At 39.3% G+C, this 26,137-nt stretch overlaps 1 protein-coding gene across 1 annotated transcript in view; it reads right to left on the bottom strand.

Annotated features, from left to right (window-relative positions):
• Nucleotides 1-12,995: 12,995 nt before the first annotated feature.
• The window catches only part of LOC133548252 (kinesin heavy chain-like), a 285,184-nt gene continuing 272,042 nt past the window's right edge, over nt 12,996-26,137 (bottom strand). The window contains exons 27-29 of the mRNA XM_061893571.1: nt 25,965-25,992; nt 25,682-25,790; nt 12,996-14,795 (exon numbers count right to left, since the gene is read on the bottom strand). Of these exons, the coding sequence (XP_061749555.1) occupies nt 25,697-25,790; nt 25,965-25,992 (122 nt within the window). The 3' untranslated portion in view covers nt 12,996-14,795; nt 25,682-25,696. The remainder of the gene's footprint in view (nt 14,796-25,681; nt 25,791-25,964; nt 25,993-26,137) is intronic.

The following is a 26,137-nucleotide window of genomic DNA, read 5'->3' on the forward strand; positions in this document are numbered from 1 at the left end:
GTCAATTTTTTCAGTCAATTCGGTCAATTTTGTGGTGAAAAACTCAACCACACTAGGTGTGGTGAAATTTGTCCTCTGCATTTGACCCATCCCCTTGATCACTCCCCTGGGAGGGGGTAGTGGGGGGAGGACCAGGGGGCAGCAGCGGTGCCGCGCCCGGGAATCATATACAATATGGTGATTTAACCCCCAATTCCAACCCTTGATGTTGAGTGCCAAGCAGGGAGGCAATGGGTCCCATTTTTTAATAGTCTTTGGTATGACTCGGCCGGGGTTTGAACTCACAACCTACCGATCTCAGGGCAGACACTAACCATTAGGCCACTGAGTAGGTGTGAATGACTACCAAAAGCGCCTTATTTCAGTGAAAGTTGCCAAGGGACATGTAAGCAAATATTAACATTGCTGTATGTATACTTTTGACCCAGCAGGTCACATTTTCAGTAGACCCATAATAAATTCATAAAAGAAGCAAACTTCATGAATGTTTTTTGTGACCAATAAGTATGTGCTCCAATCACTCTATTGCACAAAAATAAGAGTTGTAGAAAAGATTGGAAACTCAAGACAGCCATAACATGTTCTTTAAAAGTGTATGTAAACTTTTGATTGTAACTGTATTATATACTGTATATATAATATGTCAATATTACTTATGTTATATTGCTACTATGGTACATTTTTAGTGTACTTTCTACCTTTTGTTTTTGCGCTCTTGTTGTGCTCTTGTGTTCATTATTTTTTCCATCCTTTGTAACTGAGCCACTGTGTGGAACAATTTCCCTTGTGGATCCTTAACGTTTGTCTAAGTCCAAACAATATTTGCTTCAACTGTCAGTATTTTTAAAACCGTTCAATTGAGACATTATTGCCTCTATTTCTCGTTTTGTCTTGTCTTATCTCAAAGTTTTGTGTTCTCCAAAAGCTGAAAACAAGGAATTGATAAACTGGTCCCTTTACTCAATTCTAATCAAAATCTTCTCGACGGAAAGCTCAAGTTGGTTGGAACCAGCTTGTTTTGCTGCTGGATACATGAGGGACTCTTGGGAGAAGTGGAGGGTTATGTTGCCTGGGAATTATTTCCGTCAAAGATATCCATCTATTTGGAACTGTGATAGCAGGTCATCTGCTGATTGGATTCAGCTTTGCTCGGGTCTATTGACAAATTCTAAAGACCATGGCAGCCGTTAAAAGAACCCAGAAGCTGTCGTCAGAATGAACAGTTTGGGCAGAACTATGGACACTCCGACGGTGGCGATTTGGTAATTGAATCACAAATTGGATAAAAAGCTTTTTTGCGCGCCAAGGCGAAATTTTAATCTATTTGATAGCCACAGCGGAAAACTGGAGCAGAAAAACAATTGGAATGTGTTTGCTCGTCCTAACCAAAACAATCCTTATCTACAGTTTGGCTCACTCTGCATTGTGCATTGGTGAACACCCAGTGAGAACATAGCAGCAAATGATGCTCGAAAATCCCTTCCCCCTTCTTCAAAGATACACTTTATTGCCAAAAGTATTTGGCCACCCATCCAACTGATGAGAATCAGATGTCCTAATCACTTGGCCCGGCCCCAGGTTTATAAAATCAAGCACTTAGGCATGGGGACTGTTTCTACAAACATTTGTAAAAGAATGGGCCGCTCTCAGTGATTTCCAGCATAGACCTGTCATAGGATGCCACCTATGCAACAAATCCAGTCGTGAAATTTCCTCGCTCTTAAATATTCAAAAGTCAACTGTCCGCTTTATTATAAGAAAATGGAACAGTTTGGGAACAACAGCAACTCAGCCACCAACTGGTAGGCCAGGTAAACTGACATAGAGGGGTCAGCGGATGCTGACGCGCATAGTGCAAAGACTTTCTGCACAGTCAGTTGCTACAGAGCTCCAAACTTCATGTGACATTCCGATTAGCCCACGTACAGTATGCAGAGAGCTTCATGGAATGGGTTTCCATGACTGAGCAGCTGCATCCAGCTGCTCAGTCCAATGCAAAGTGTGGGATGCAGTGGTGTGAAATTTGGTGGAGGCGGAATTATGGTGTGGGGTTGTTTTTCAGGAGTTGGGCTTGGCCCCTTAGTTCCAATGAAATCAACTTTGAATGCTACAGGATACCAAAACATTTTGTACAATTCAATGCTCCCAATATGACCGCGCACCAGTGCACAAAGCAAGGTCCATAAAGACATGGATGACAGAATCTAGTATGGATGAACTTGACTGGCCTGCACAGAGTCCTGACCTGAACACCTTTGGGATGAATTAGAACGGAGACTGAGAGCCAGGTCTTCTCCACCAACATCAGTGTGTGACTTCACCAATGCACTTTTGGAAGAATGGTGAAAAATTGCTATAAACACACTCCGCAACCTTGTGGACAGCCTTCCCAGAAGAGTTGAAGCTGTAAGAGCTGCAAAAGGTGGACCCACATCATATTGAACCCTATGGGTTAGGAATGGGATGGCACTTCAGGTTCATATGTGAGTCAAGGCAGGTGGCCAAATACTTTTGGCAATTTAGTGTACCTGTGTTCAGGCTTATGGACACAACTACTACACAGATATGTATATCCCATCTCCCATATCATTATATCTGTATATTGTATGTCTTTTCTTGGACGGTTGTACGGAAAACTAACTTTTTTGTACTTTATAAGTGCAATAACACTAAGGTCTACTTCAAGTTAAAAGCTTAGAGAAATACAAGATGCAGATGATTATAGCAACACTCTGTTAATGCTGTGGCAAAACAAACTTATTCCCTTGTTCGGGTTGAAATAAGCTAGGAAAATAAACGTTAGAAATATGACTAGATGTCAGGCATTTTAATTTGGCAAAATGGCTCTCATGAAATATTGTTAGACAGCACTGGGCTAAAAGAACTGAAAGACCGACTCTAAGGTACGGGACTGTACTTCACAATAAAGCATCATCATCGTTATCACCATCATCAAACAAGTTGCCGTACTGCAGAGATGATTGCATCTCTTAATTGAGCAAAAATAAGCGCAATCCATTCGGTGTGTCTGTCTTCATGATTATGCAGAATATATGATGATTGCCACAACACCCAGAATACTGGGTGGGGGAGATGCAAACATTTACATTTGGCCCTCTCAATGTAATTTATCGAAACTCAAACTATTCTGCGACCGCTGTTTTGCATCTATATTTAGTACATTTGGAATGTTCACACAAGGTGGCGCAGTTGAGCACAAACGGTGGCGAGAAAGGAGCGATTGTGCTGCAAAGAGACGATTAAGATCGGTAATATTCCATCTGTTGACATATTCGGACTGTCAGAAATCGGGATGTCCGATAATGGCTGTTTTACTGATATCCGAAATTCCGATATTGTCCAACTCTTAATTACCGATACCGATATCAACCGATACCGATGTATACAGCCGTGGAATTAACACATTATTATGGCTAATTTTGTTTTGATGCCCGCCTGAATGCATTAAACAATGTAACAAGGTTTTCTAAAATAAATCAACTCAAGTTATGGAAAACATACCAATATGGCACTGCCATATTTATTATTGAAGTCACAAAGTGCATTATTTTTTTTAACATGCCTCAAAACAGCATCTTGGAATTTGGGACATGCTCTCCCTGAGAGAGCATGAGGAGGTTGAGGTGGGCGGGGTTAGGGGTGGCGGGGTGGAGGTGGGGGGGTAGGGGATAGCGGGTGGTGTGTATTGTAGCGTCCCGGAAGAGTTAGTTCTGCAAGGGGTTCTGGGTATTTGTTCTGTTGTGTTTATGTTGTGTTACGGTGCGGATGTTCTCCCGAAATGTGTTTGTCATTCTTGTTTGGTTTGGGTTCACAGTGTGGCACATATTTGTAACAGTGTTAAAGTTCTTTATACGACCACCCTCAGTGTGACCTGTATGGCTGTTGACCAAGTATGCATGCATTCACTTGTGTGTGTAAAGCAAAATATATTATGTGACTGGGGCTTCACGGTGACAGAGGGGTTAGTGCGTCTGCCTCACAATACGAAGGTCCTGACTAGTCCTGGGTTCAATCCCGGGCTCTTGACCTTTTTGTGTGGAGTTTGCATGTTCTCCCCGTGAATGCGTGGGTTTCCTCCGGGTACTCCGGCTTCCTCCGGGTGCTCCGGTTTCCTCCCACTTCCAAAGACATGCACCTGGGGATAGATTGATTGGCAACACTACATTGGCCCTAGTGTGTGAATGTGAGTGTGAATGTTGTCTGTCTATCTGTGTTGGCCCTGCGATGAGGTGTCGACTTGTCTAGGGTGTACCCCACCTTCCGCCCGACTGTAGCTGAGCAACCCCAAAGGGAATAAGCGGTAGAAAATGGATGGATGGATAGATTATGTGACTGGGACGGCACGCAAAGGCATTGACTTTAAGGTTTATTGGCGCCCTGTACTCCTCCCTATGTCTGTGTACACAGTGGCGTTTTAAAAAGTCATACATTTTACTTTTTGAAACCGATACGGATAATTTCCGATATTATATTTTAAATCATTTATCGGCCGATAATTTTGGCAGTCCGGTATTATCGGACTTCTCTTGTCAGAAATAAAAATATTAGTCTGCAATACGATTGTATAACTGCTGATTAAAACAAATTTGATTGATTAATTTTGGTGTCTGCTTCCGCTTATTGAGTACATGACAAAACGCCACAGGTTGGACTATATGATGCCACAAATATTGAGGGGAATGAATGTCTCCATAGCAACAGCCGGTATACACACACAATTCTCATTTAAATATGGCGGTCCGGACCACCTTTGTACTTTTTATAAACTGTACACACAGTGGTAGATCACACTCACTACACCTACTAATAGCACACACAATTTTATAGTCTGCACACAATATTTAGCACGTGGTTTTTGGATCTTAGTACCTCCAGTCCTGTATGTCTTATTTTATATTGTATCTGCTATTTTGTTTCAGACAGTTGTAAGGCGTTACTATAAGGGTGTCGAAAGGGCTCTAATATTGTTAAAACATTTTATTTACAAAGTCGTAAAACCTCGAACTATGAAAATATTAAATTTATAAATACAAACTCCTTCTTTGCGAAAAGTCTCTTTTAATGTTGCGGTCTGTGACCAATTAACTGCAATAAAGGAGGGATAATATAATCTGAAAACTAGAGGTAGAGACTTGTACCTACAATGTTTGGTACTTATTGTGTGTCCCCTTCAGTCCATTTGTGTGCTTATCAATGTACGTTGGAAAACTAACAATACAGCAAGATAATGTTAAAACATGAAAATAAAAGTAATGATGGCAATTATGAAAGATGGAAATAATAGAAACATGTATTAATATTATTATTGGCTCTAATTAAGGTATCTATGATTATACTGTAGGACTATTAGTATGCCTTATTTAAAATAGTACTATAAGTAAACACATCTTTTGGTAACACTTTATTTTAAAGTACACCTAATCACCATTACTTAGTTGCTTATTAACATGCAAATTAGTATCATATTGGCTCTGAATTAGTCATTATTGAGTACTTATTATTGCTTTATTCTGCATGGCCTTTTTATACAAGCAGTAAGCCATTAACTAAGAGTCTTCCCTAACCTTAACCCTAACTAGAGATGAAAATAATAGAAACATTTATAATTATTTCTATTGGCTCTAATTAAGCTATCTATGATAATACTGTAGTACTAATAGTATGCCTTATTTAAAATAATACCATTGATAAAGACATTTTTTGGGTACAGCTAGTTTTGAGTGATTGATTGAGACTTTTATTAGTAGATTACACAGTACATTACATATTCCGTACAATTGACCACTAAATGGTAACACCCGAATACGTTTTTCAACTTGTTTAAGTCAGGGTCCACGTTAATCAATTCATGGTAAATGAATGATGTGATGGAAATAAAAAAGACGCATTGAATGAGAAGGTGTGTCTAAACTTTTAGCCGATATTATATGTGTATATATATATGTATATATATATATATATATATATATATATATATATATATATATATATATATATATATATATATATATATATATATATATATAGGGAATAAGCGATATATATATATATATATATATATAAGGATGCAACTCAGTTTTCTTCTTCCTCCAAACACGACGAGTTGAGTTTATACCAAAATGGATACATGGATGATACAGCAGATGATTTGGAGAATGTCATGTGGTCAGATGAAACCGAAATAGAACTTTTTGGTATAATCCCAACTCGTCGTGTTTGGAGGAAGAAGAATACTGAGTTGCATCCCAAGAACACCATACCTACTGTGAAGCATGGGGGTGGAAACATCATGCTTTGGGGCTGTTTTTCTTCCAAGGGGACAGGGCGATTGATCTGTGTTAAGGAAAGAATAAATGGGGCCATGTATCGTGAGATTTTGATTTAAAACCTCCTTCCATCAGTGAGAGCTTTGAATGGTTGACCAAATACTTATTTTCCACCATAATTTACAAATAAATTCTTTAAAATTCCTACAATATAAATTCCTGGATTTTTTTTTCACATTCTGTCTCTCACAGTTGAAGTGTACCTATGATGAAAATTACAGACCTCTGTCATCATTTTAAGTGGGAGAACTTGCACAATCGGTGGCTGACTAAATACTTGTTTGCCCCACTGTGTAGTAACACATAATTAGTTGCTTATTAACATGCAAATTAGTAACATATTGTCTCTTAATTACTCATTATTAAGTACTTATTAATGCCTTATTCTGCATGGCATTATTATAATATGCCATTAACTAAGAGTCTTCCCCAACCTTAACCCCAACCCCAATTCTAGCCCTAACCATATGTTAATAAGCAACTAATTATTGGTGAATATGTTCCCCATACTAAAGTGTTACCCTTTTTTTTTTTACTGCTGCAGGTATATAGTTGTACTGTCTTTTGGTCATATGAATGTAAATATTTGGCCTCTTAAAAGACCAATTTTCGACTTCTGAGGAAACTTGGTTTTATTTTTATTACATGCACAAAGAGCCACAGAAATGTTCTTGTCTCGCCCGTCTATTTTTCAGAGTGTTACCTCCAGTGACCTCAGCTTCATACGGGACTTTGGCTCCCATTGCGTCATTTTCTGGAAACAAGCACTCAAAGTGCGACGTGAGACAATTCGCATGAATGCACGTTCAACAGGGGTTAAACATCAAGTAGTAGCAAACAAACAGTTTGACTCTCAAGCTGCAAGTAATGTGGACATAAAAACAGTTGCTACACGTCTCCCCCCCCCCCATGCAAACGGATGCCAAACGACGACAGACACTTCATTTCATAACTACAATCTAGTATTTGCAACTTTTACATTAGAGGGCGAGAAAGAAAAACATGTTTGCAAAGCAAAATAACATAAATAATGTGCATCTGTACAACGTAGGGCTGTCAAAAATAACATGTGATTAATCACATGAATTATATATATATATATATATATATATATATATATATATATATATATGCAGAATAGTCACACAATTTATTTGGAGAATATATGTAGGAGAGGGGGCACAGTTTGCTACTCGGTCAGTGGTCCGGTCAATGGGAATGTCACTCTGAACTTCACCCAGAATGAACTTTAGGCCAAACTGTTAGCACATTTTGAGTAAATCAATGACATGCATTCAAGTGAAAGTGTCATTGGACTTTGTGTGTTATTTTTCCTGTGTGTTCTCCTTTTTGTGAGCATTTCCTGTTTTGTCTTTTGGGTTTTGCTGCACCTTTACTTTTTGTTCCTTGTCCTGCCAGCACACCTGTTCCTCAATGTTAATCAATTCTATTCACTTCCGAAAAAAACTGGTACCCGACAACAAGCACAATGGAACCTCGATTTACGAACCCCTCTATTTAAGAACTTGTCCATGTCGCTCTGACTTGTGCAGCCCTTTGAGACACTTGTGATTAAGGGCTGTATAAATAAACTTTGATTGATCTGATGTACAGTTTATGAAATTACGAACGGTTCGTTCATTAATTTTGTGTCGCACATGACACTATAAGTCACTGCTCAGTGCTTCACTAAGTTTTGTCAATTTTTCTAATATGAGTCCCAAAAACACAACAGACCACAGCAGGTTTTAATTGTGACGAGACCAGACTTTTCTGGAAAACGATGCCAGAGCAGACTTCATTTACAGCTGCACCTCTTCCAAGAGCACACATGGCCCCTCCCTTCTCCCCCTCTTCGCGTTAGCTCCGCCTTAGCCGATGTTAATGTGGGTGGATTTCACTTTTTGAAATGTTTATAATTGTAGCAATTACGTTGTTAAAGGTAAGGGTTTTTGTGATTTCTGATCGTTTGTGAGGGCACAGCAGCCTGTTGTCGTTTTTTGTCCTGTTCATAAAGAGGAATTTAATCCACCACCTTCTTGTTATGTTTCTTTGATAAACGGTATTGTTTACACTTTATATTGTGGTCAAAGTGTACAACATTTTTACTAAAATATGGACTTTTGTTGAGGCCGAAATCTCATTCGTATTTACATTGTTTCTAATGGAAAATGTGCTTTACTGTGCAAATAAGTTGTTTAGGAACTGGCTAAGTTGGTAAATCAAAGTTTCATGTAATAAAACAAAAAATCTAGAAAAAAATGATTTTTTCCAGCGTGTCGTTTTCTGTTATTTAGATTTTGGCTGTGCTGTTAACGTCAACCTAGCAATTTAAGTTTGTGGCCATAATGGAATTACGCTTCTCTAACATGTCAGGAGAAGGAGAAGACTACCTCTTGTTCAGCGGCGCCTCTTCCAAGAGCACACAAGGCCCCTCCCTTCTCCAACCTCTGTTTGCTCCTTTCGCGTTAGCTCCTCTTTTGCCGATGTTAATGTGGGTGTATTTCACTTTTTAAAATGTTTATTATTTTTGCAATATGGTTGTTAAAATTGAGTATTTGTGTGATTTCTGATCGTTTGTCAGGGCACCAAAGGGACTTCTGTGTGCGTGTGTGTGTGTTGGCAGAGCAGCGCATACCACACAGCAGTCTGTTGTCGTTTTTTGGCTTGTTCATAAATAAGAATTTAATCCACCGCCCTTTTGTTATGTTTCTTTGATAAATGGTATTGTGTACACTTTATATTGTGGTCCAATTGTACAACATTTTTACTAAAATATGGACTTTTGTTGAGCCCGGAATCTTATCCATATTTACATTGTTTCTAATGGAGAATGTGCTTCACTGTGCAAATATGTTGTTTAGGAATCAGCTAAGTTCTTAAATCGAAGTTTCATGTAACTAAAAAAAAAAAAATCAGGAAAAAAATTGTTTTTCTAGCGTGTGATTTTCTGTTATTAGATTTCTTGCAATTTAGGTTTGTTCCGATAATGGAATTATGCTTCTCTAACATGTCAAAACCAAATCAGTGAGTCATGGAGGACAACAGTTTGCTGGCACGAGTTCTAGCGAAGTAACTTTTCCAATAATAAATCAGTGACAAAGTACTACCGTAATACACTTGGCTGGGAATATTCACTAAAACCTGCATTCATTCAGGGCTTAGTAATAGAACCCAACAGATGCATCATTTACTTCAGTATGAGCAAACCTTTTACCAGAAAGACTAGGTCCAGCAATGGTAATTCAATATTTCACTTTTAGACTTCTCTTTCAATTTAAAAATATAATTCTGTAACATGTATATGGAATTTTCTAGTGTAGTAAATAGGTTTGGACTGATGGACATACATTACATTAACAGTGTTTGGTTTTCATCACCTGATGAGATGTGCAGAAAACAAGACAGTATGTAAAAAATACATAAACAAACATAAAACATAATAATACAGGGTGACCCAAAAAAACTGAACCCACAAATTTTTTAATAAATCCGTTAATTAAAATGTTTCTTTTTCTCAAGGTTTTTTTTTTTTACAAGTTCACAAATTAAATATTGGAACAATATATGTGATGACACATTTTGTTGGACGATATATTGTCGATAAACAATGTTTTTGTTGGCATTTTCACTTTTTACACAAATTTGAACCCTATTGTAATCATAAAATATGATATTAATAAAGCAAGTAATTCTTTAAAATGCAATTGACTTATTATTCATCAGTATCTTTTCCCAATATAATTGGCAGGTGATTAACTTTATTATCCTAAATAAATAAGTTAACAAACAATGAAAATCAAGAATTCAGTGCAGTGTTTTCCTCAGTTGGCAAAATTGGGTAGGGTGTAGGGATGAGGACCAAATCCGACACTTTTTTAGCACCGACCGATCCCGCCGATCCTACCGGTACTAATTCACATAAAATATAACAGTGCCGATTTGCTCTTTGCACTTTGGCACTTGGCGATCACTCCAGCAGCACTGAGCAAAACTGCCTCTACAATAGGTAACGTTGCAATTTTCAATGGCAACAAATAAACTGACTCAAAAAAAAAAAAACGCTCAGATGTAAGTTAAGTAAAGTTCTACTTTTTCAAAAATACGCTAGTTTGATGCTAAGATAAATTGGCATTAGCATTGGCGATTTTACATGGCAATTTAAACACCTTCACATTTTTGGGGGGAAAACTTTCACAAAGATGCACATTACAATCAAACAGCTGCTGCGTGATAATACAGGGTTTGTACACCTTTTCCATGGCCACATTCAAGCACTTTTTAAGGATTTTCAAGATGAATTTTCCAGTTTTTCCAGTAGCCTTCAAAAGGCGAAAACCAGAGTGAATCAATCCATAGCCTTGTTGTTTGATGTCACCAAATGCTGTCTGGAGGACAAATAGTGAAAATGTGCTAAAAGCTATGCCTAACATTGAAGCAGCAGTTATCATTAACTGATTGGGGCATGCAAAATGAAGCAGTGTGACTATTCAATGTAATTGGTGTTTGCAAACGTGTCTCCATTTGTGTTGTTTTTCCAAATTTCTTGTTCTCAATGACATAGAACATCACGGATTGATTCGCAGCGTATTTATGCATGTAAATCGCATTATGTAATATAAATATACGCACCCTCAAAATGTCAATTTAACTCATTCATTAAAAAAAACTGCTCCACATTTATATAAGGATGATAAATTAAAAATATCGTGTTTGTTTCCCAACACCTCAGTCGCCTTTCATTAAGCACATCTAGCCTTACAAGTGTGGCGATGATAAGAAATCCATTTTTGGTTTAGGGAAGTTCTTAACATTATAATTTATCATTGATGCTTTTTTCCTTTCAAAGCTGGTAATAACTGTCCGTAATTAACATGTCATCTAACCCTGATCTCACAGTTTAGGATAAGCATGTAGCAAAGAGTTAAAAAACGAAAATTTTGCTAACATTAGTTAACTTGTAGGGTTAGTAATCTCTGTGGCTTACCTTTCATATGACTTGAGAGAGCCCATTCTGCCATTGATTTCCTTTTTGCATACTTTTTAGCAGGCTACACATGCCACATTTTATCCAAAGTTTGTATTCGTAATTTTCCATCCAATGTTCATTAAAACGACAACCTCCCGGCATGACGGACCGAATCACCACCGTCCTCTATATACGGCTCTGTCATGACAAAAACCTAATGTAAGGGCTCGTGCAAAGCCAACAGATCAAGCGTGTGGCTTTCATTTTTAAGGAAACATATTTTATTTTTTTCCATTTCATAATTAGCCTATCGAGTTAGACTGCCAAGCAATATGATGAACATTTCCAAGCTTTTCCGAGGACTGCACCCAAAATTCAAGCATTTTTCAAACCATGAAAGCACAGCATTAAAATCCAAGCCTTTCAAGGTTTTTAAGCACACATGTACAAACACTGCAAGTACAATACTTTCAGTATTAACACTTTCTGGGGCACAACAAAAACTAAAACAACACACCATGAACTATACACTACTGCCAGCTAACGTCTTGGATTTGCAACTGTAATTGTAATAAGATAACTGGACAGCATTTATCATGAGCAGCTCCTGTTTAAATGTTTACAATAACAACAATTACATTTATTAGGCTTGTCAAAATAAACAAGTTAACACATGTGATTAATCACAAAAATGGATCACAGTAATCATATACACAAATAAATAAACTATGCAAATGATTTTGACCGTACAAGTTATTTTACCTTAACGGTCACTACAACATGAGTGAGGAGACTCAGACAGGTGCGCTCGGTGGCAAATTTCACTCCAAAATACAGCCTGAAAGGACTTGATATCCAACTTTTACTAGGTTTCGTGCAAATACATGACATGCATCCAAGGAAAAAAACATTCCTGAATCACATTCTGACAATAAAATGTCGGTTGTGTACAAATATTGGGGCCTTTTCTTAAGCAAATTTGAATTATGCAGGTAAGTATCAACTGTAATTAATGATGAATAATCCAACATGTCATTGATCTGATTTAAAAAAAAAAGAAAATTGACAGCTCTAATATTTATTAACACACTTAAAACTCGGTACCGCGGTGTACCGGTATCGATTCCCAGGAACTGGTGCTGTATTGGTTTAAATGTGAACGTTAGCCGTCCCGAGTTGGGTGTTTTCGTAAGTCTGGCATAATGACTCATTTATCCGTGTTGATGAGCTCACCTTGCTCATTCAGTTTAAAGTCAAAATATTCCCCCAACAGGATGTTTGCTTTGCAATTATATTTATTAATAATAATAATAATAATAATAATAATAATAATAATAATAATTGCAGGGCTCGAATTTTACCGCGGCAACTACAGCAAGATCCACGACCGTCCTTGACTTTTTACTTGTTAATGGGATGTAACAGTAAACAGTATAATGATAATTTGCGATAGTAATACAGTTTAAGTTTTTATTAATGCATTTTCATTATTGCATTTTCGGCAACATGAAGTCAGGCGCATGCGCACTCACGGTGTTTGGCTTGATAATCATGGCGGACCAACTACACGGACTTTGCTGCGGAGATTTCCCCTCGGAGTAAACAGAGCCAAGCGCTTGGTTTAACCTCCTTTTCTCTCGCTTCCAGCCGTGCGTTTAGGAGCACAATGCTGTGTTTAGATGGAGACAGGTGTGGACAATATTGGAGACACTTGTCCTCATACTGAAAGTACTCAGCGAAGGAGAAAACTATTTGATGTTTTGTAGCAGACGATGTGTCGTGAACGTTGTCCCAAAACGTTGTCTACTGGTATGTTCACTCCTTTATTTAACTGCAAACTGTATCAGTGTTGAAATATCAGTACTGGCTAAACTGTTTTGTCATCTCATCAAATTTAACGCAGGCTGTAAAGATGTCAGGCTTTCCCCTGACAGTTTGTCTATGTTTTAGTTTTTTCCTCTGCATTTGTCTGTTTCCTCTGTGTTTAGTATTTCCTGTCCTTAGTTCCTGTCTAGTGCTCTTATTTTGGTTCAGCTTCCTGTTGGTCTCCCTGTGTCCTGTCTTCACTCAGCTGCGGCTGATTGGCATCTGGTCACACCTGATGTCAATCGGCCAGCTCTTATTTCACCTGCTTTGTTCCTCCAGTTAGTGCTGGATCATTGTTTTGTATTGTCATTCGGACTTGTCGTTACCATATGTTGCTCTTGTCGTGTCTCTAATTCTTTTCAGCTATTACCTGTCGTGCTACATTTTGTCCTGGTCGTCGTAGCGGAAAGCCATTAGTTATTCCCAGTTTTTCTGTTTGCTATCCTCTAGCTTCCATGCTAAAGTTCTTTTTTGTTTTCTAGCTTCCAGTGCTAGCTCCCTTAGTTTGTTATTCCGCCCACGCTTTTTGTTTGTTCTTGTTCTATCATTTATATTAAATAATATCTTCATATTATATGCCTGCCTCCGTCTCTGCATCTTGGGGTTCAACACCAAATAACTGTGACAAAAGATTGTTTATTTGATGTGAGAGGTATAACTCTTGTTTTTATTTTGTTGGACAGTACTGAAACACTAGGTGGTGTTGTAGAAGAACAAAGCTTGTTTATTAGACTTCATCTTCATTATCCAAACTGTTTTGTGGGGCGGCATAGCTCGGTTGGTAGAGTGGCCGTGCCAGCAACTTGAGGGTTGCAGGTTCGGTTCCCGCTTGTGCCATCCATCAGGTACTGTTAAACTCACTAAAACACTAGCAACACAATAGAAAGATAGGGATTTCCCAGAATTATCCTAGTAAATGTCTCTAAAAACATATGAACCCGTCTCAATGCAGCACGATAGCAATCGCGTTTTTTTTTTTTTACTTTTTTTTTTTCTAGTCCGTCGCTGTCAATATCCTCGAACACAAATATTTCATCCTCGCTCAAATGAATGGGGAAATTGTCGTTTTCTCGGTCTGAATAGCTGTGTTTGTTGGAGGCTCCCATTAAAATCAATGTGAATATATGAGGAGCCCTCAACATGTGACGTCATCGTCTGCGACATCCGGTAGAGGCAGGGCTTTTCTCCATTTGCGAACTTTATCGTGGATGTTCTCTACTAAATCCTTTCAGCAAAAATATGGCAATATCGCAAAATGATCAAGTATGACACATAGAATGGACCTGCTATCCCCGTTTAAATAAGACAATCTCATTTCAGTAAGCCTTTAAGGTTTGTAGGATTTATGCCATTTTTATGGGTTCTGTTTTTTTTTTTGGGTCAACCTGCAACATCAATATCAATAACAACATACTAGGCTTTGACAAACAGTGTGCAGTGGTCACCTCCACATCTACATCTGTTTCGCAGTCCTCGCCACGTCACCCATGAAGGAAGTGACAGAAGCAGAAGAAAAAGAAGAAGAGGGAGCAGCAGGGGACAGGAAGTCGCACCAAAGAAGTTGAAGGTGGGTTGACAGCAGGTGAGGATGGAGCTACCAGATGGCCGATCATCTGCAAAACACGTTTAGAGAGTAAACGGTGAGCCTGGAAGAGAGAAAGTGCAGCGGAGAAAGACATGAGCGCAAAGACAGATGGCAGCTACTTTTGCCAGAGGTAACGTGTCACATCCTTTTCCCAGGAAAGCTTTGGAATATGCAGAGAGCTTTTTGGGGCCACATTTAGACTTCACACAATGTCAAATATAGCAGAACTAATATTTCATCTCCACTCGTTAGGGATTTAACCCGAGTCCGACTCACTTCACTTCAAAACATTTTGTACTACTTTTCTTTCAATGCATGGATGGGTGATGTTAGTGTGTGATGACTTTGGAGAGTTCATGCAGAGCCTGCAGGAGATCCCAGACAGGAGATACAAACATGTCTGCTCAGTCTGACAGTTTGTCTGAAGACCTTAAGATAACCTCTTAGGCTAAATTTTGCCCGGAAAATACGGGAACAACAAAATCTAATCATCTTCACATTATTAGCCCCAAAAAAATGTTGTCCATCCATCAATCCATCTTCTTCCGCTTATCCCAGGTTGGGTCGCGGGGGCAGCAGCCGAAGCAGGTAAGCCCAGACTTCCATCTCCCCAGCCACTTCGTTCAGCTCCTCCTGGGGGATTCCGAGGTGTTCCCAGGCCAGCCGGGAGACAAACCGTATTTCCTTGAATTGCTGCCGGGCATGTAATATCCGCCTCCTTTGTATTACTGCCGGGTCAAACTCGCTTTGCAAAATAATTAGCGCATGCTTACTATTACCGCCGGGTCAAATTCGTGACGTCACAAGTGACACTTCCCCTGTCATCATTTTCAAAATGGAGGAGGCTTATTTCAACAATTTCACATTGCATAAAGGGAAGAAGATCAAGAGCTCTTTAGTAGGATTTAAGGTCCAAGCTATTGAATACCGGTATGCTAAGAAGAACAGTAAGCAGCTATGTTTTATTATTATACCGGTACCACCTGTGGAGCCGACAGTCCGACAGACAGGCAGGGCATGCCAGCTGTAGAAGCTACCTGTAGCAGCCGTGCCCAAGATACCGGCGAGCGAGCGGAAGAGCGACCTGGACTGAGATTTTATTGAAAAATAAACATAGTCAAACTGCTGCAGCCATGTCTTTTCTTGGTGGTCCTGGGATAAAGAGATCACCCACGGAGCAGAACGAGAGGGAAGTCGCCCACACCCGAGCTAACTGTTAGCAGTGGTCTAATAGCAGTTTTCTGAAAGACTTTTTAAAACTGAAGAAAGATAAGGAGTACTTCTATAAACAAGTTATCGATGCTTTTGATCAGAAGGAGCTGGCATGGATTTCATTTATAAGTAAAGGTAAAACCATTTTTCATTTATTTTTTATTTACCGGTAGCCTTTATAACCAGGTAAAATCCCATTGAGATCAAAGATCTCTTTTCCAAGGGAGACCTGGCCAAGAGGGCAGCAGCAAGGTTACACTAAAAACAGTAAACAACACATAAAACATCACATTTACAACATTAAAACTTGCTAATATAACAAATGTGCATACAAACAAGGTAGACTGCAATTCTTTCACACAAGCTTTAAATTCATTTAATGGGGCTTCACGGTGGCAGAGGGGTTAGTGCGTCTGCCTCACAATACGAAGGTCCTGCAGTCCTGGGTTCAAATCCAGGCTCTGGATCTTTCTGTGTGGAGTTTGCATGTTCTCCCCGTGAATGCGTGGGTTCCCTCCGGGTACTCCGGCTTCCTCCCACTTCCAAAGACATGGGGATAGGTTGATTGGCAACACTAAATTGGCCCTAGTGTGTGAATGTGAGTGTGAATGTTGTCTGTCTATCTGTGTTGGCCCTGCGATGAGGTGGCGACTTGTCCAGGGTGTACCCCGCCTTCCGCCCGATTGTAGCTGAGATAGGCGCCAGCGCCCCCCGTGACCCCGAAAGGGAATAAGCGGTAGAAAATGGATGGATGGATGGGTAAAAAGGGTTTTAAGTTGAATATTCGATTGTAGGTTATTCCAAGCCTTCGGTGCTGAAAATAATAACCATAATAACGTATTTTTTTTATTAAATGTGCTTTTCATGATGGTATCCTTACATCACACTCAATTTTTTACTGCATGCCATTGGTAAGCGCAGGGGTGAGAAGAGGTTTTGAAATTATTAGCGCCTACTTACTTTTACCGCATGCCTTGAATAAGCGCAGGAGTGAGAAGAAGTTTTAAATTAATTAGTGCCCCGGCGGCTATTCAAGGAAATACGGTAGTCTTCCCAACGTGTCCTGGGTTCCTCGTGGCCTCCTACCGGTCGGACGTGACTAAAACACCTCCCGAGGGAGGCATTCAGATGGCATCCTGACCAGATGCCCGAACCACCTCATCTGGCTCCTCTCCATGTGGAGGAGCAGCGGATTTACTTTGCGCTCCTCCCGGATGACAGAGCTTCTCACCCTATCTCTAAGGGAGAGCCCCGCCACCCGGCAGTGAAAGCTCATTTCGGCCGCTTGTACCCGTGGTCTTGTATTTTCGGTCATAACCCAAAGCTAATGACCGTAGGTGAGGATGGGAACGTAGATTGACGGGTAAATTGAGAGCTTTGCCTTCCGGCTCAGCTCCTTCTTCACCACAACGGATCGATACAGCGTCCGCATTACTGAAGACGCAGCACCGATCCGCCTGTCGACCTCACAATCCGCTCTTCCCTCACTTGTGAACAAGACTCCGAGGTACTTGAACTCCTCCACTTGGGGCAAGATGTCCTCACCAACTCGCAGATGGCACTCCACCCTTTTCCGGGCGAGAACCATGGACTCGGACTTGGAGGTGCTGATTCTCATCTCAGTAGCTTCACACACAACTTTTTGTTCACACTAGATGAGTGAAGAGTATTGTTTACATTCCAACATAATACTAACAAGGCAATACTTGAAAAATTGTGCTTGAACCGCTATTTAAAAAATGTATAACATGCACATTTTTGCACAACCAAAAAAACAAAGCAATGAAGAACATAGAGAATGTCCTGCAAACCTTCCTAAGTTAATTATTTTACCCTCACATTACATTGTACAAGCAGTCACTTGTACAATATCACTACTACATTACTTACAAGTAGAGACTAGTACAATATAACTACTTTTATAAACCGCAAAATCAGTGAAGTTGGCACATTGTGTAAATGGTAGGTAAAAAGAGAATACAATGATTTGCAAATCCTTTTCAACTTGTATTCAATTGAATAGACTGCAAAGACAAGATACTTAATGTTTGAACTGGTAAACTTTAATATTTTTTGCAAATATTAGGTCTTTTGTTACAAAAATGCTGGCAGGAGTGGCAAAAAAGACTGAGAAAGTTGAGGAATGCTCATCAAAGAATTATTTGGAACAACCCACAGGTGAACAGGCTAATTGGGAACAGGTGGGTGCCACGATTGGGTATAAAAGCAGCTTCAATGAAATGCTCAGTCATTCACAAACAAGGACGGAGCGAGGCTCACCACTTTGTCAACAAATGCCTGAGCAAATTATTTAAGAACAACCATTTTTCAAGCAGCTATTGCAAGGAATTTAGGGATTTCACCACCTACGCTCCGTAATATCATCAAAAGGTTCAGAGAATCTGGAGAAATCACTGCACGTAAGCCATGCTATTACGCACCTTGGACCCCTCAGGCGGTACTGCATAAAAAAGCCACATCAGTGTGTAAAGGATATCACCACATGGGCTCAGGAACACTTCAGACAACCACTGTCAGTAATTACAGTTGGTCGCTACATCTGTAAGTGCAAGTTAAAATTCTACTATGCAAAGCCGAAGCCAATTATCAACAACACCCGGAAACGCTTCGCTGGGCCTGAGCTCATCTAAGATGGACTGATGCACAGTGGAAAAGTGTTCTGTGGTCATTTCAAAATTTTTTGGGGAAAATGTGGCCGTCGTGTCATCCGGACCACAGAGGAAAAGAACCATCTATACTGTTCTAGGGTCAAAGTGAAAACGCAGCATCTGTGATGGTATGGGAGCGTATTAGTGGCCAAGGCAAAGGCACCATTAAGGCTGAAAAGTACATACAGCTTTTGGAGCAACATATGTTGCCGTCCAAGCAACGTTATCATGGACGACCCGGTTTATTTCAGCAAGACAATGCCAAGTCACATTCTGTGCGTGTTTCAACAGCATGGCTTCATAGTAAAAGAATGCGGGTACTAGACTGGCCTTGTAGTCCAGACATTGAAAATGTGTGGTGCAATATGAAGGCTAAAATAGCAGAAGGGAGACTGTTGAACAACTTAAGCTGTACATCAAGCAAGAATGGGAACGAATTCCACTTCAAAAATGTGTCTCCTCAGTTCCCAAACCTTTACGGAGTGTTGTTAAAAGGAAAGGCTATGTAACACACCGGCCAATGTGTCGCTGCCATTAAATTTAAGTTTATCATTATTTGCAAAAAATAACAAAGTTAGTGTGAACATGAAATATCTTGTCTTTGCAGTCTATTCAATTGAATATAAGTCGAAAAGTATTTGCAAATCATTGTATTCTCTTTTTATTTACCATTTACACAACGTGAAAACTTCACTTCTTTTGGCTTTCGTACATTACTTACAAGTAGTGACTTGTACAGTATAACTACTACTACATTACCTACAATATATTTATTGTAGGATATTACAACAACTACTGTACTTGCAATATAAAATTTGTACAATACCACCGGTAAGCATGTTCATTTAGCACTGAAATGAAGCACTTCTTGTATTCCACATTGGCAACGGTTCCATTCTGGAACTGGATAATGTGCCCATAATTATACTTCTGTAGATCCAATTCTGAATCTGGATCTAGAAAAGAATGAAAAGTGCACCAAGCAGATTGTCTTTAGTTTAAAGTGTACATTTGCCATACCACCGTTCATTTATTGGGCTCTCACTTTGTTGCAGATTTTCAAAGTGTACAGTCGTGGTCAAAAGTGTACATACGCTTGTAAAGAACATCATGTCATGGCTGTCTTGAGTTTCCAATCATTTCTACAACTCTTATTTTTTTGTAATGGAATGATTGGAACACATATTTGTTGGTCACAAAAAACATCCATGAAGTTTGCTTCTTTTATGAATTTAATATGGGTCTACTGAAAATGTGAGCAAATCTGCTGGGTTAAAAGTATACAGGAGCGCCGAAAAGGGGGGGTAAAGGAGACGGAGTCTATCGGCCCATGATGGAGGGGGGCCCAGAGAGGCCCCTAATGATGATGAAATTATATGAAATTATGTGTTGGGGGCCCTGTAAAGATTATTTTCATGGGGCCCGAAATCCCTAGCGGCACCCCTGAAAGTATACATACAGCAATGTTAAGATTTGCTTGTCCTTTGGCCAGTTTTACTGCAATAAGGCACTTTGGAAGCCATCCACAAGCTTCTGCTTGAATTTTGGATCACAAAATTGGTGCAGTTCAGCTAAATGTGTTGCTTTTCGGACATAGACTTGCTTCTTCAGCATTGCCCACACGTTTAAGTCAAGACTTAAACGTGCACCCAAGACCCAACCTGATGATTTTAGCTAGTCTTAAAGAATTTGGAGGTAATCCTCCTTTATCATTGTCCCATTTAAAGCACCAGTTTCATTGGCAGCAAAACAGGCCTAGAGCATAATACTACTACCACCACTATGCCTGTTGGTATGGTTGGTGTTCCTGGGATAAAAGGCCTCACCTTTTCTCCCCCAAACATATTGCTGGCTATTGTGGCCAAACACCTCAGTTTTTGTTTCATCTGACATCACATGGAAGATAAGACCTTCTGGAGGAAAAGTTATGTGGTGCTTTAAATGGGACAATGAAAAAGGAGGATTACCTACAATTTTTTTAGGACAAGCTAAAATCATCAGCCTGGAGGTTGGGTCTTGGGCGCAGTTGGGTGTTCCAACAGGACAATGACACCCAACACACCTCAGAAGAGGTAAAGGAAGGGCTAAATCAGGCTAGAATGAAGTTTTTAGAGTGGCCTTTCCAAAGTCCAAAGTGTGGACAATGCTGAAGAAAAAAGTCCCTATCAGAAAACCCAAAACATTTAGCTGAACTGCAGCAATTTTGTCAAGAGGAGTGGTCAAAAATTCAAGCAGTAGCTTGTGGATGACTACCAAAAGCACCTTATTGCAGTGAAACTTGCCAAGGGACATGTAAGCAAATATTAACATTGCTGTATGTATACTTTTGACCAAGCAGATTTACTCACATTTTCAGCAGACCCATAATAAATTCATAAAACAAGCAAACTTCATGAATGATTTTTGTGACCAACAAGTATGTGCTCAAATCACACTATCACAAAAAAATAAGAAATGATTGGAAACACAAGACAGCCATGACATGATGTTCTTTACAAGTGTATGGCCAGGACTGTATGTACATGTACTGTAGATATTCTATATACAAACTAGGGATGTTCTAATGACTTATGCTAACAGTTTAACAATACCAGCACAATTATTCAACTACTTCTTTAATCTAATTTATTCCCCTACAATTGTTTTAGCAAAACAAAGTCAATCTTTTTACAAACCTGCACAAGCAACTCTCTCTCAGAAGATGCCATTCACACCTGATGAACTCCCACCTTCACCTTTATCCATGTCAATACTGCAGAGCTAATTCATCCTCCTCCCCCTCATTTTTTATTTTATTTATTTATTTATTTTCCAAGATGGCGCTACTGTAGTGGCTGCTGTTGGCAGGAGCTCTGTGCTCTTGTGTCATCATTTTGTGTTTCCCTCTTGTTTTCATGTGTTATTATATATGTTTTGCCTTTTGGTTTGGGACCCTTTGGGACTGTGTGACAAGGCTTGGCACTTTCGTGACCTCTGCGGTGCTTTTTTGTGGACTTCTGGATCTGCCTCCCGGTAGCCTTTTGGCCATGGAGACCAGCTGCTGGGTCTCTGCTACACCAGAGTGGGTTTGGAAGGACTGGAGGAGATGCGGAGGAGAGGACAGGGCTGCGGAACGGAGAAGCTTCGCGGTGTCTTGGCTGGGTGAGCAGGTGTCGGACACCTCAGTCTCCTTGGACGTATCCTCGCTCATTTATGCGGACTGGACACTGGCCGAGAGTTGGTTGGTGGCCGAGAGTGGAGTCGGCTCTCTTGGTTGCTTTGTTGGGTCTGCTCCTGTCTCTGGCCATGCTCCCTCCACCCCAGCGGACGATGGCGTGGAACACCGCAGCGGCCACCACAGTGTATATGTTTCTTTTACTTTTTATTCATAGCTGTATGTAGAAGTGGCTGGTTGCATCCGCTGCTTTAATGTCTTTAATGTCCTTTGTGTTCTTTGATGTTTCCCTCTTACACACATGTAAGAGGGATGTGTACTATGGCTATGAGCTGTTGTTTTTTTCCCTTGGCCTCAGTCTGGACCCCCTCTCCAGGGCCCAGGTTTAGACCGATTTTTTTATTTTACTTGTATCTCATCTTTTTTGTAAGGGGCGCTGAAAGCCGGCAGACCTGTCAGTGATCCTGTTCTGTCTCCCTGTAATGTTTGTCTGATCTTGAATTGGGATTGTGCTGAACATTTTAATTTTCCTGAAGGAACTCTCCTGAAGGAATAAATAAAGTACTATCTAATCTAATCTAATCCTCCTTCAACGATGAGTACCCATATAAAATGTGATATGTTCAAATTGTGTAGGTTTAAGAGCATAGGAAGTGTTTAGAAGAGCGAGTGAAAGGTTAATTACAGAGCTAGGAGAATTTTATAAAACCATTAAAATACATATTAAAATAAATACGAGGTAGCTACTTTGCATATTCTTCTCTACCTTCTCTGCAAACCTAATCAGGGCAGCGGGTGAGTTCCATATTGCCCTTAATTGTTTGGCTAGATGTACTGTAGGAGCGTGGTGCATTCAGTGACACTCTGGAAATACAAATACTAAGGCTCTCGATGACTTTAACTGGACTATCCATCCATCCATCCATTTCCAACCGCTTATTCCTTTTTTGGGGTCGCGGGGGGCGCTGGCGCCTACCCCAGCTACAATCAGGCGGAAGGCGGGGCTACTATATGCTAAAATTTTTGTTGGCTTTATATGGTGGCTTTTTTTTTGCAGGCGAACCATTTTTCTTTAAAACCACATCATACTAAAATGAAAGGTTTTATTATCGTCAAATTACTGTATGACCATAAAAAACAACACAATTATTCAGAGCTTTAAGTTTGGTCAAAAGTTTTTTGTGGAGTCAAACTAAATTCTTAAAAAAAAGAGTAAATCAATTGTGTCCGTAGTTATAATAAAGTTACACACCAAAAACAAAACAAATCCTTTTTTAAGTTAAGTTAAACATAGGAATGCACAATTTATTTTATTTAAGACCACATGATAAACACTGATTGATTCACATCCGAATGGTGATTAGTATTTATTAATATTCTTAATCAATCGAGTTTTTTCCAGAATCAATTAAATTATATATATATATATATATATATATATATATATATATATATATATATATATATATATATAGTAACTGTCTGCATTCTCAAAATACATAAAACCATAACCAGATTAAATTAAACCATTTGTTATTTGATTACAATGAAGCTGCAAACATTTGTTACTGTATGCTACTATTTACAGAAAACAGCAATAATAGAAAACAGCTAAATCTGCTAAGCTTTAAAGCATTTAATTTTGTGAATGTGTCCATACATTATAAATGAAGAACACACTGAAACACAAACAAGTTGAGATAAATACTATCAAATATTGCTTCAAGCACTGGAGAGAGTAAATTTGTTTTTATATATTTATATATACCTGACATAGGGTTGTACGGTACACCGGTATTAGTATAGTACCGCGATACTAATGAATGATTTTTAGTACTGTACCGCCTTTGAAACGTGCCGGTCCTGCACTCTGTTCGCGCCCGTGTCGTTAGCACGTTGTGACATTGCTGGTTTTAGGAGCCAAGGAGCATGTTCGGCAGTGCACACGCATAGAGTACATACAACCAGACACAGTGTGTAGACAGAAAAGGGAGAATGGACCCATTTTGGTATAAAAATTAAAGATAAAGCTGAAACACCCTCAGAAAGAGCTGCTACAAGACATGGCTAGCTAGCTAGCAGCTAACGTCCGTCCACTGTCAGCAGTGTTTTAGCTACTTCTAAATCACTAATCCTTTTCTCCATGGCGACAAATAAATACGTTTCTTACAAGTACCATTATCACTGCATAGCTAAACATGCTTCACTACACACCGTAGCTCACCCGCATTAAAATGTTAACAGACGCCATTGGTGGCTCAACACCTGACATCCACTGTAATGATATCAAGTACAGGCACATATCTGGTCGATACTACTATGATTATGTCGATATATTTTGGCATCATAACATTTTCTTTCGTTTTTTTAAAATGTATACCATATTTCCTTGAATTGCCGCAGGGCATATAGTACGCGCCTGCCTTGAATTACTGCCGGGTCAAACTTGTTCCCAAAATAACTAGTGCATACTCAGTATTACCGCCTGGTCAAACCCGTAACGTCACGAGTGACACTTCCCCTGTCATCGTTTTCAAAATGGAGGAGGCTGATTTCAATACCGGTAATTTGAAATCGCATAAAGTGAAGAAGATTAAGAGCTATTCAGTAAGATTTAAGGTCCAAGCTTACATCAAACTCATTTTTTTTTACTGCATACCTTTGGTAAGTGCCGGAGTGAGAAGAGGTTTAAAAATAATTAGCGCATGCTTACTTTTACCGCATGCCTTTGGTAAGCGCAGGAGGGAGAAGAGGTTTTAAATTAATTAGCGCTCCGGCAGCAATTCAAGGAAATATGGTATTATGTTTAGAAAGTCGGTAAATATGTCTCTGGACACATGAGGACTTTGAATATGACCAATGTATTATCCCGTAACTGCTATATAGTGAAACCAGACTAGACAACACTGTCAAAATAAACATGTGCCATATAGTGAAACCACACTAAACAACACTGTCATAAATATGTGCCATATAGTGAAACCACACTAAACAACACTGTCATAAATATGTGCCGTATAGTGAAACCCCACTAAACAACAACGACAAACACATTTTGGAAGAATATTTGCACCGCAACACAACAAACATTATAGAACAAATTTCTAGAATTCCCTGCAGCACCAACTCTTCCGGGACGCTACCATATAAACACACGTCATTGGTGGATCTACACCTAACATCCACTGTAATGATACAACAAACTATAGCGTATCTAGTCGATACTACTATGATTACATCAATATTTTTTAACATCACAAAATCTTATTTCGTTTTTTTTTTATGTATATTATGTTTATAAAGTCAGGAAATATGTCCCTGGACACATGAGGACTTTGAATATGACCGATGTATGATCCTGTAACTACTTGGTATGGGATTGATACCCAAATGTGTGGTATCATCCAAAACTAATGTAAAGTATCAAAGAAGAGAAGAATAAAGGGTTATTACATTTTAAAAGAAGTGTAGATTGAACATGTTAAAAGAGAAAGTAAGCAGATATTAACAGTAAATGAACAAGTGGATTAATAATCCATTTTTTACAGTTTGTCCCTAATAATGTAGACAAAATAATATGTAGATATATGACACAATATGTTACTGCATATGTCAGCCGACTAATTAGGAGTCTTTGTTTGTTTACTTACTACTAAAAGACAAGTTGTCTAGTATGTTCACTATTTTTTCTAAGGACTTAACTGCAATAATAAACATATATTACATGTACCTTACGATTTTTTGTATGCAGTTTTTTGTGGTCCCCTTTATTTAAAAAAGTACCGAAAAGTATCGACATATTTTTAGAAGCGGTATCAAAATATTGGTATCAATACAACACTAACATACTAGCAGATACATAGTCAAGTACCTCCTTACCTTGCAGGCTTTCTACTAGCTGGCGTTGGCCTGAAAGCTGCTGTGTTTGCTTGGGTTGCGGTTGTCACAGATGTCAGTGGTGGACATGGCGTTGACGTTCAAACACGTGCTGCACAACAAAAAGTCATCATTAATAGAGAAGAGGCTGCTGACTAAAAGAAGCCTGCCACAGATAAACTGGACTACAGCCAAAGTGAGAAGGAAGGATTGCCTCCATGATAAATGAAATGTACTCTTCCCAGAAGTTAATTCTGCTGAAAGATGATCTAAGATAGAGTCTTACCGGTTGTCGTTGACGTCTGTGGTGTTCCCTGCGTACAGAGAAATTTTGTGTGAGGGCACAGTGAGCAGCATTTCATTACACTTCCTTTGAATGTGTCCCCTTGAGGGTGAAATGTACAGTTTTACACACACTGCAACACGTTTCAACAAATGGTGCATGCATGCACACCGGTG

The sequence above is a fragment of the Nerophis ophidion genome, linkage group LG02 (assembly GCF_033978795.1).
Source record: "Nerophis ophidion isolate RoL-2023_Sa linkage group LG02, RoL_Noph_v1.0, whole genome shotgun sequence".
Classification (NCBI taxonomy): Eukaryota; Metazoa; Chordata; class Actinopteri; order Syngnathiformes; family Syngnathidae; genus Nerophis; species Nerophis ophidion.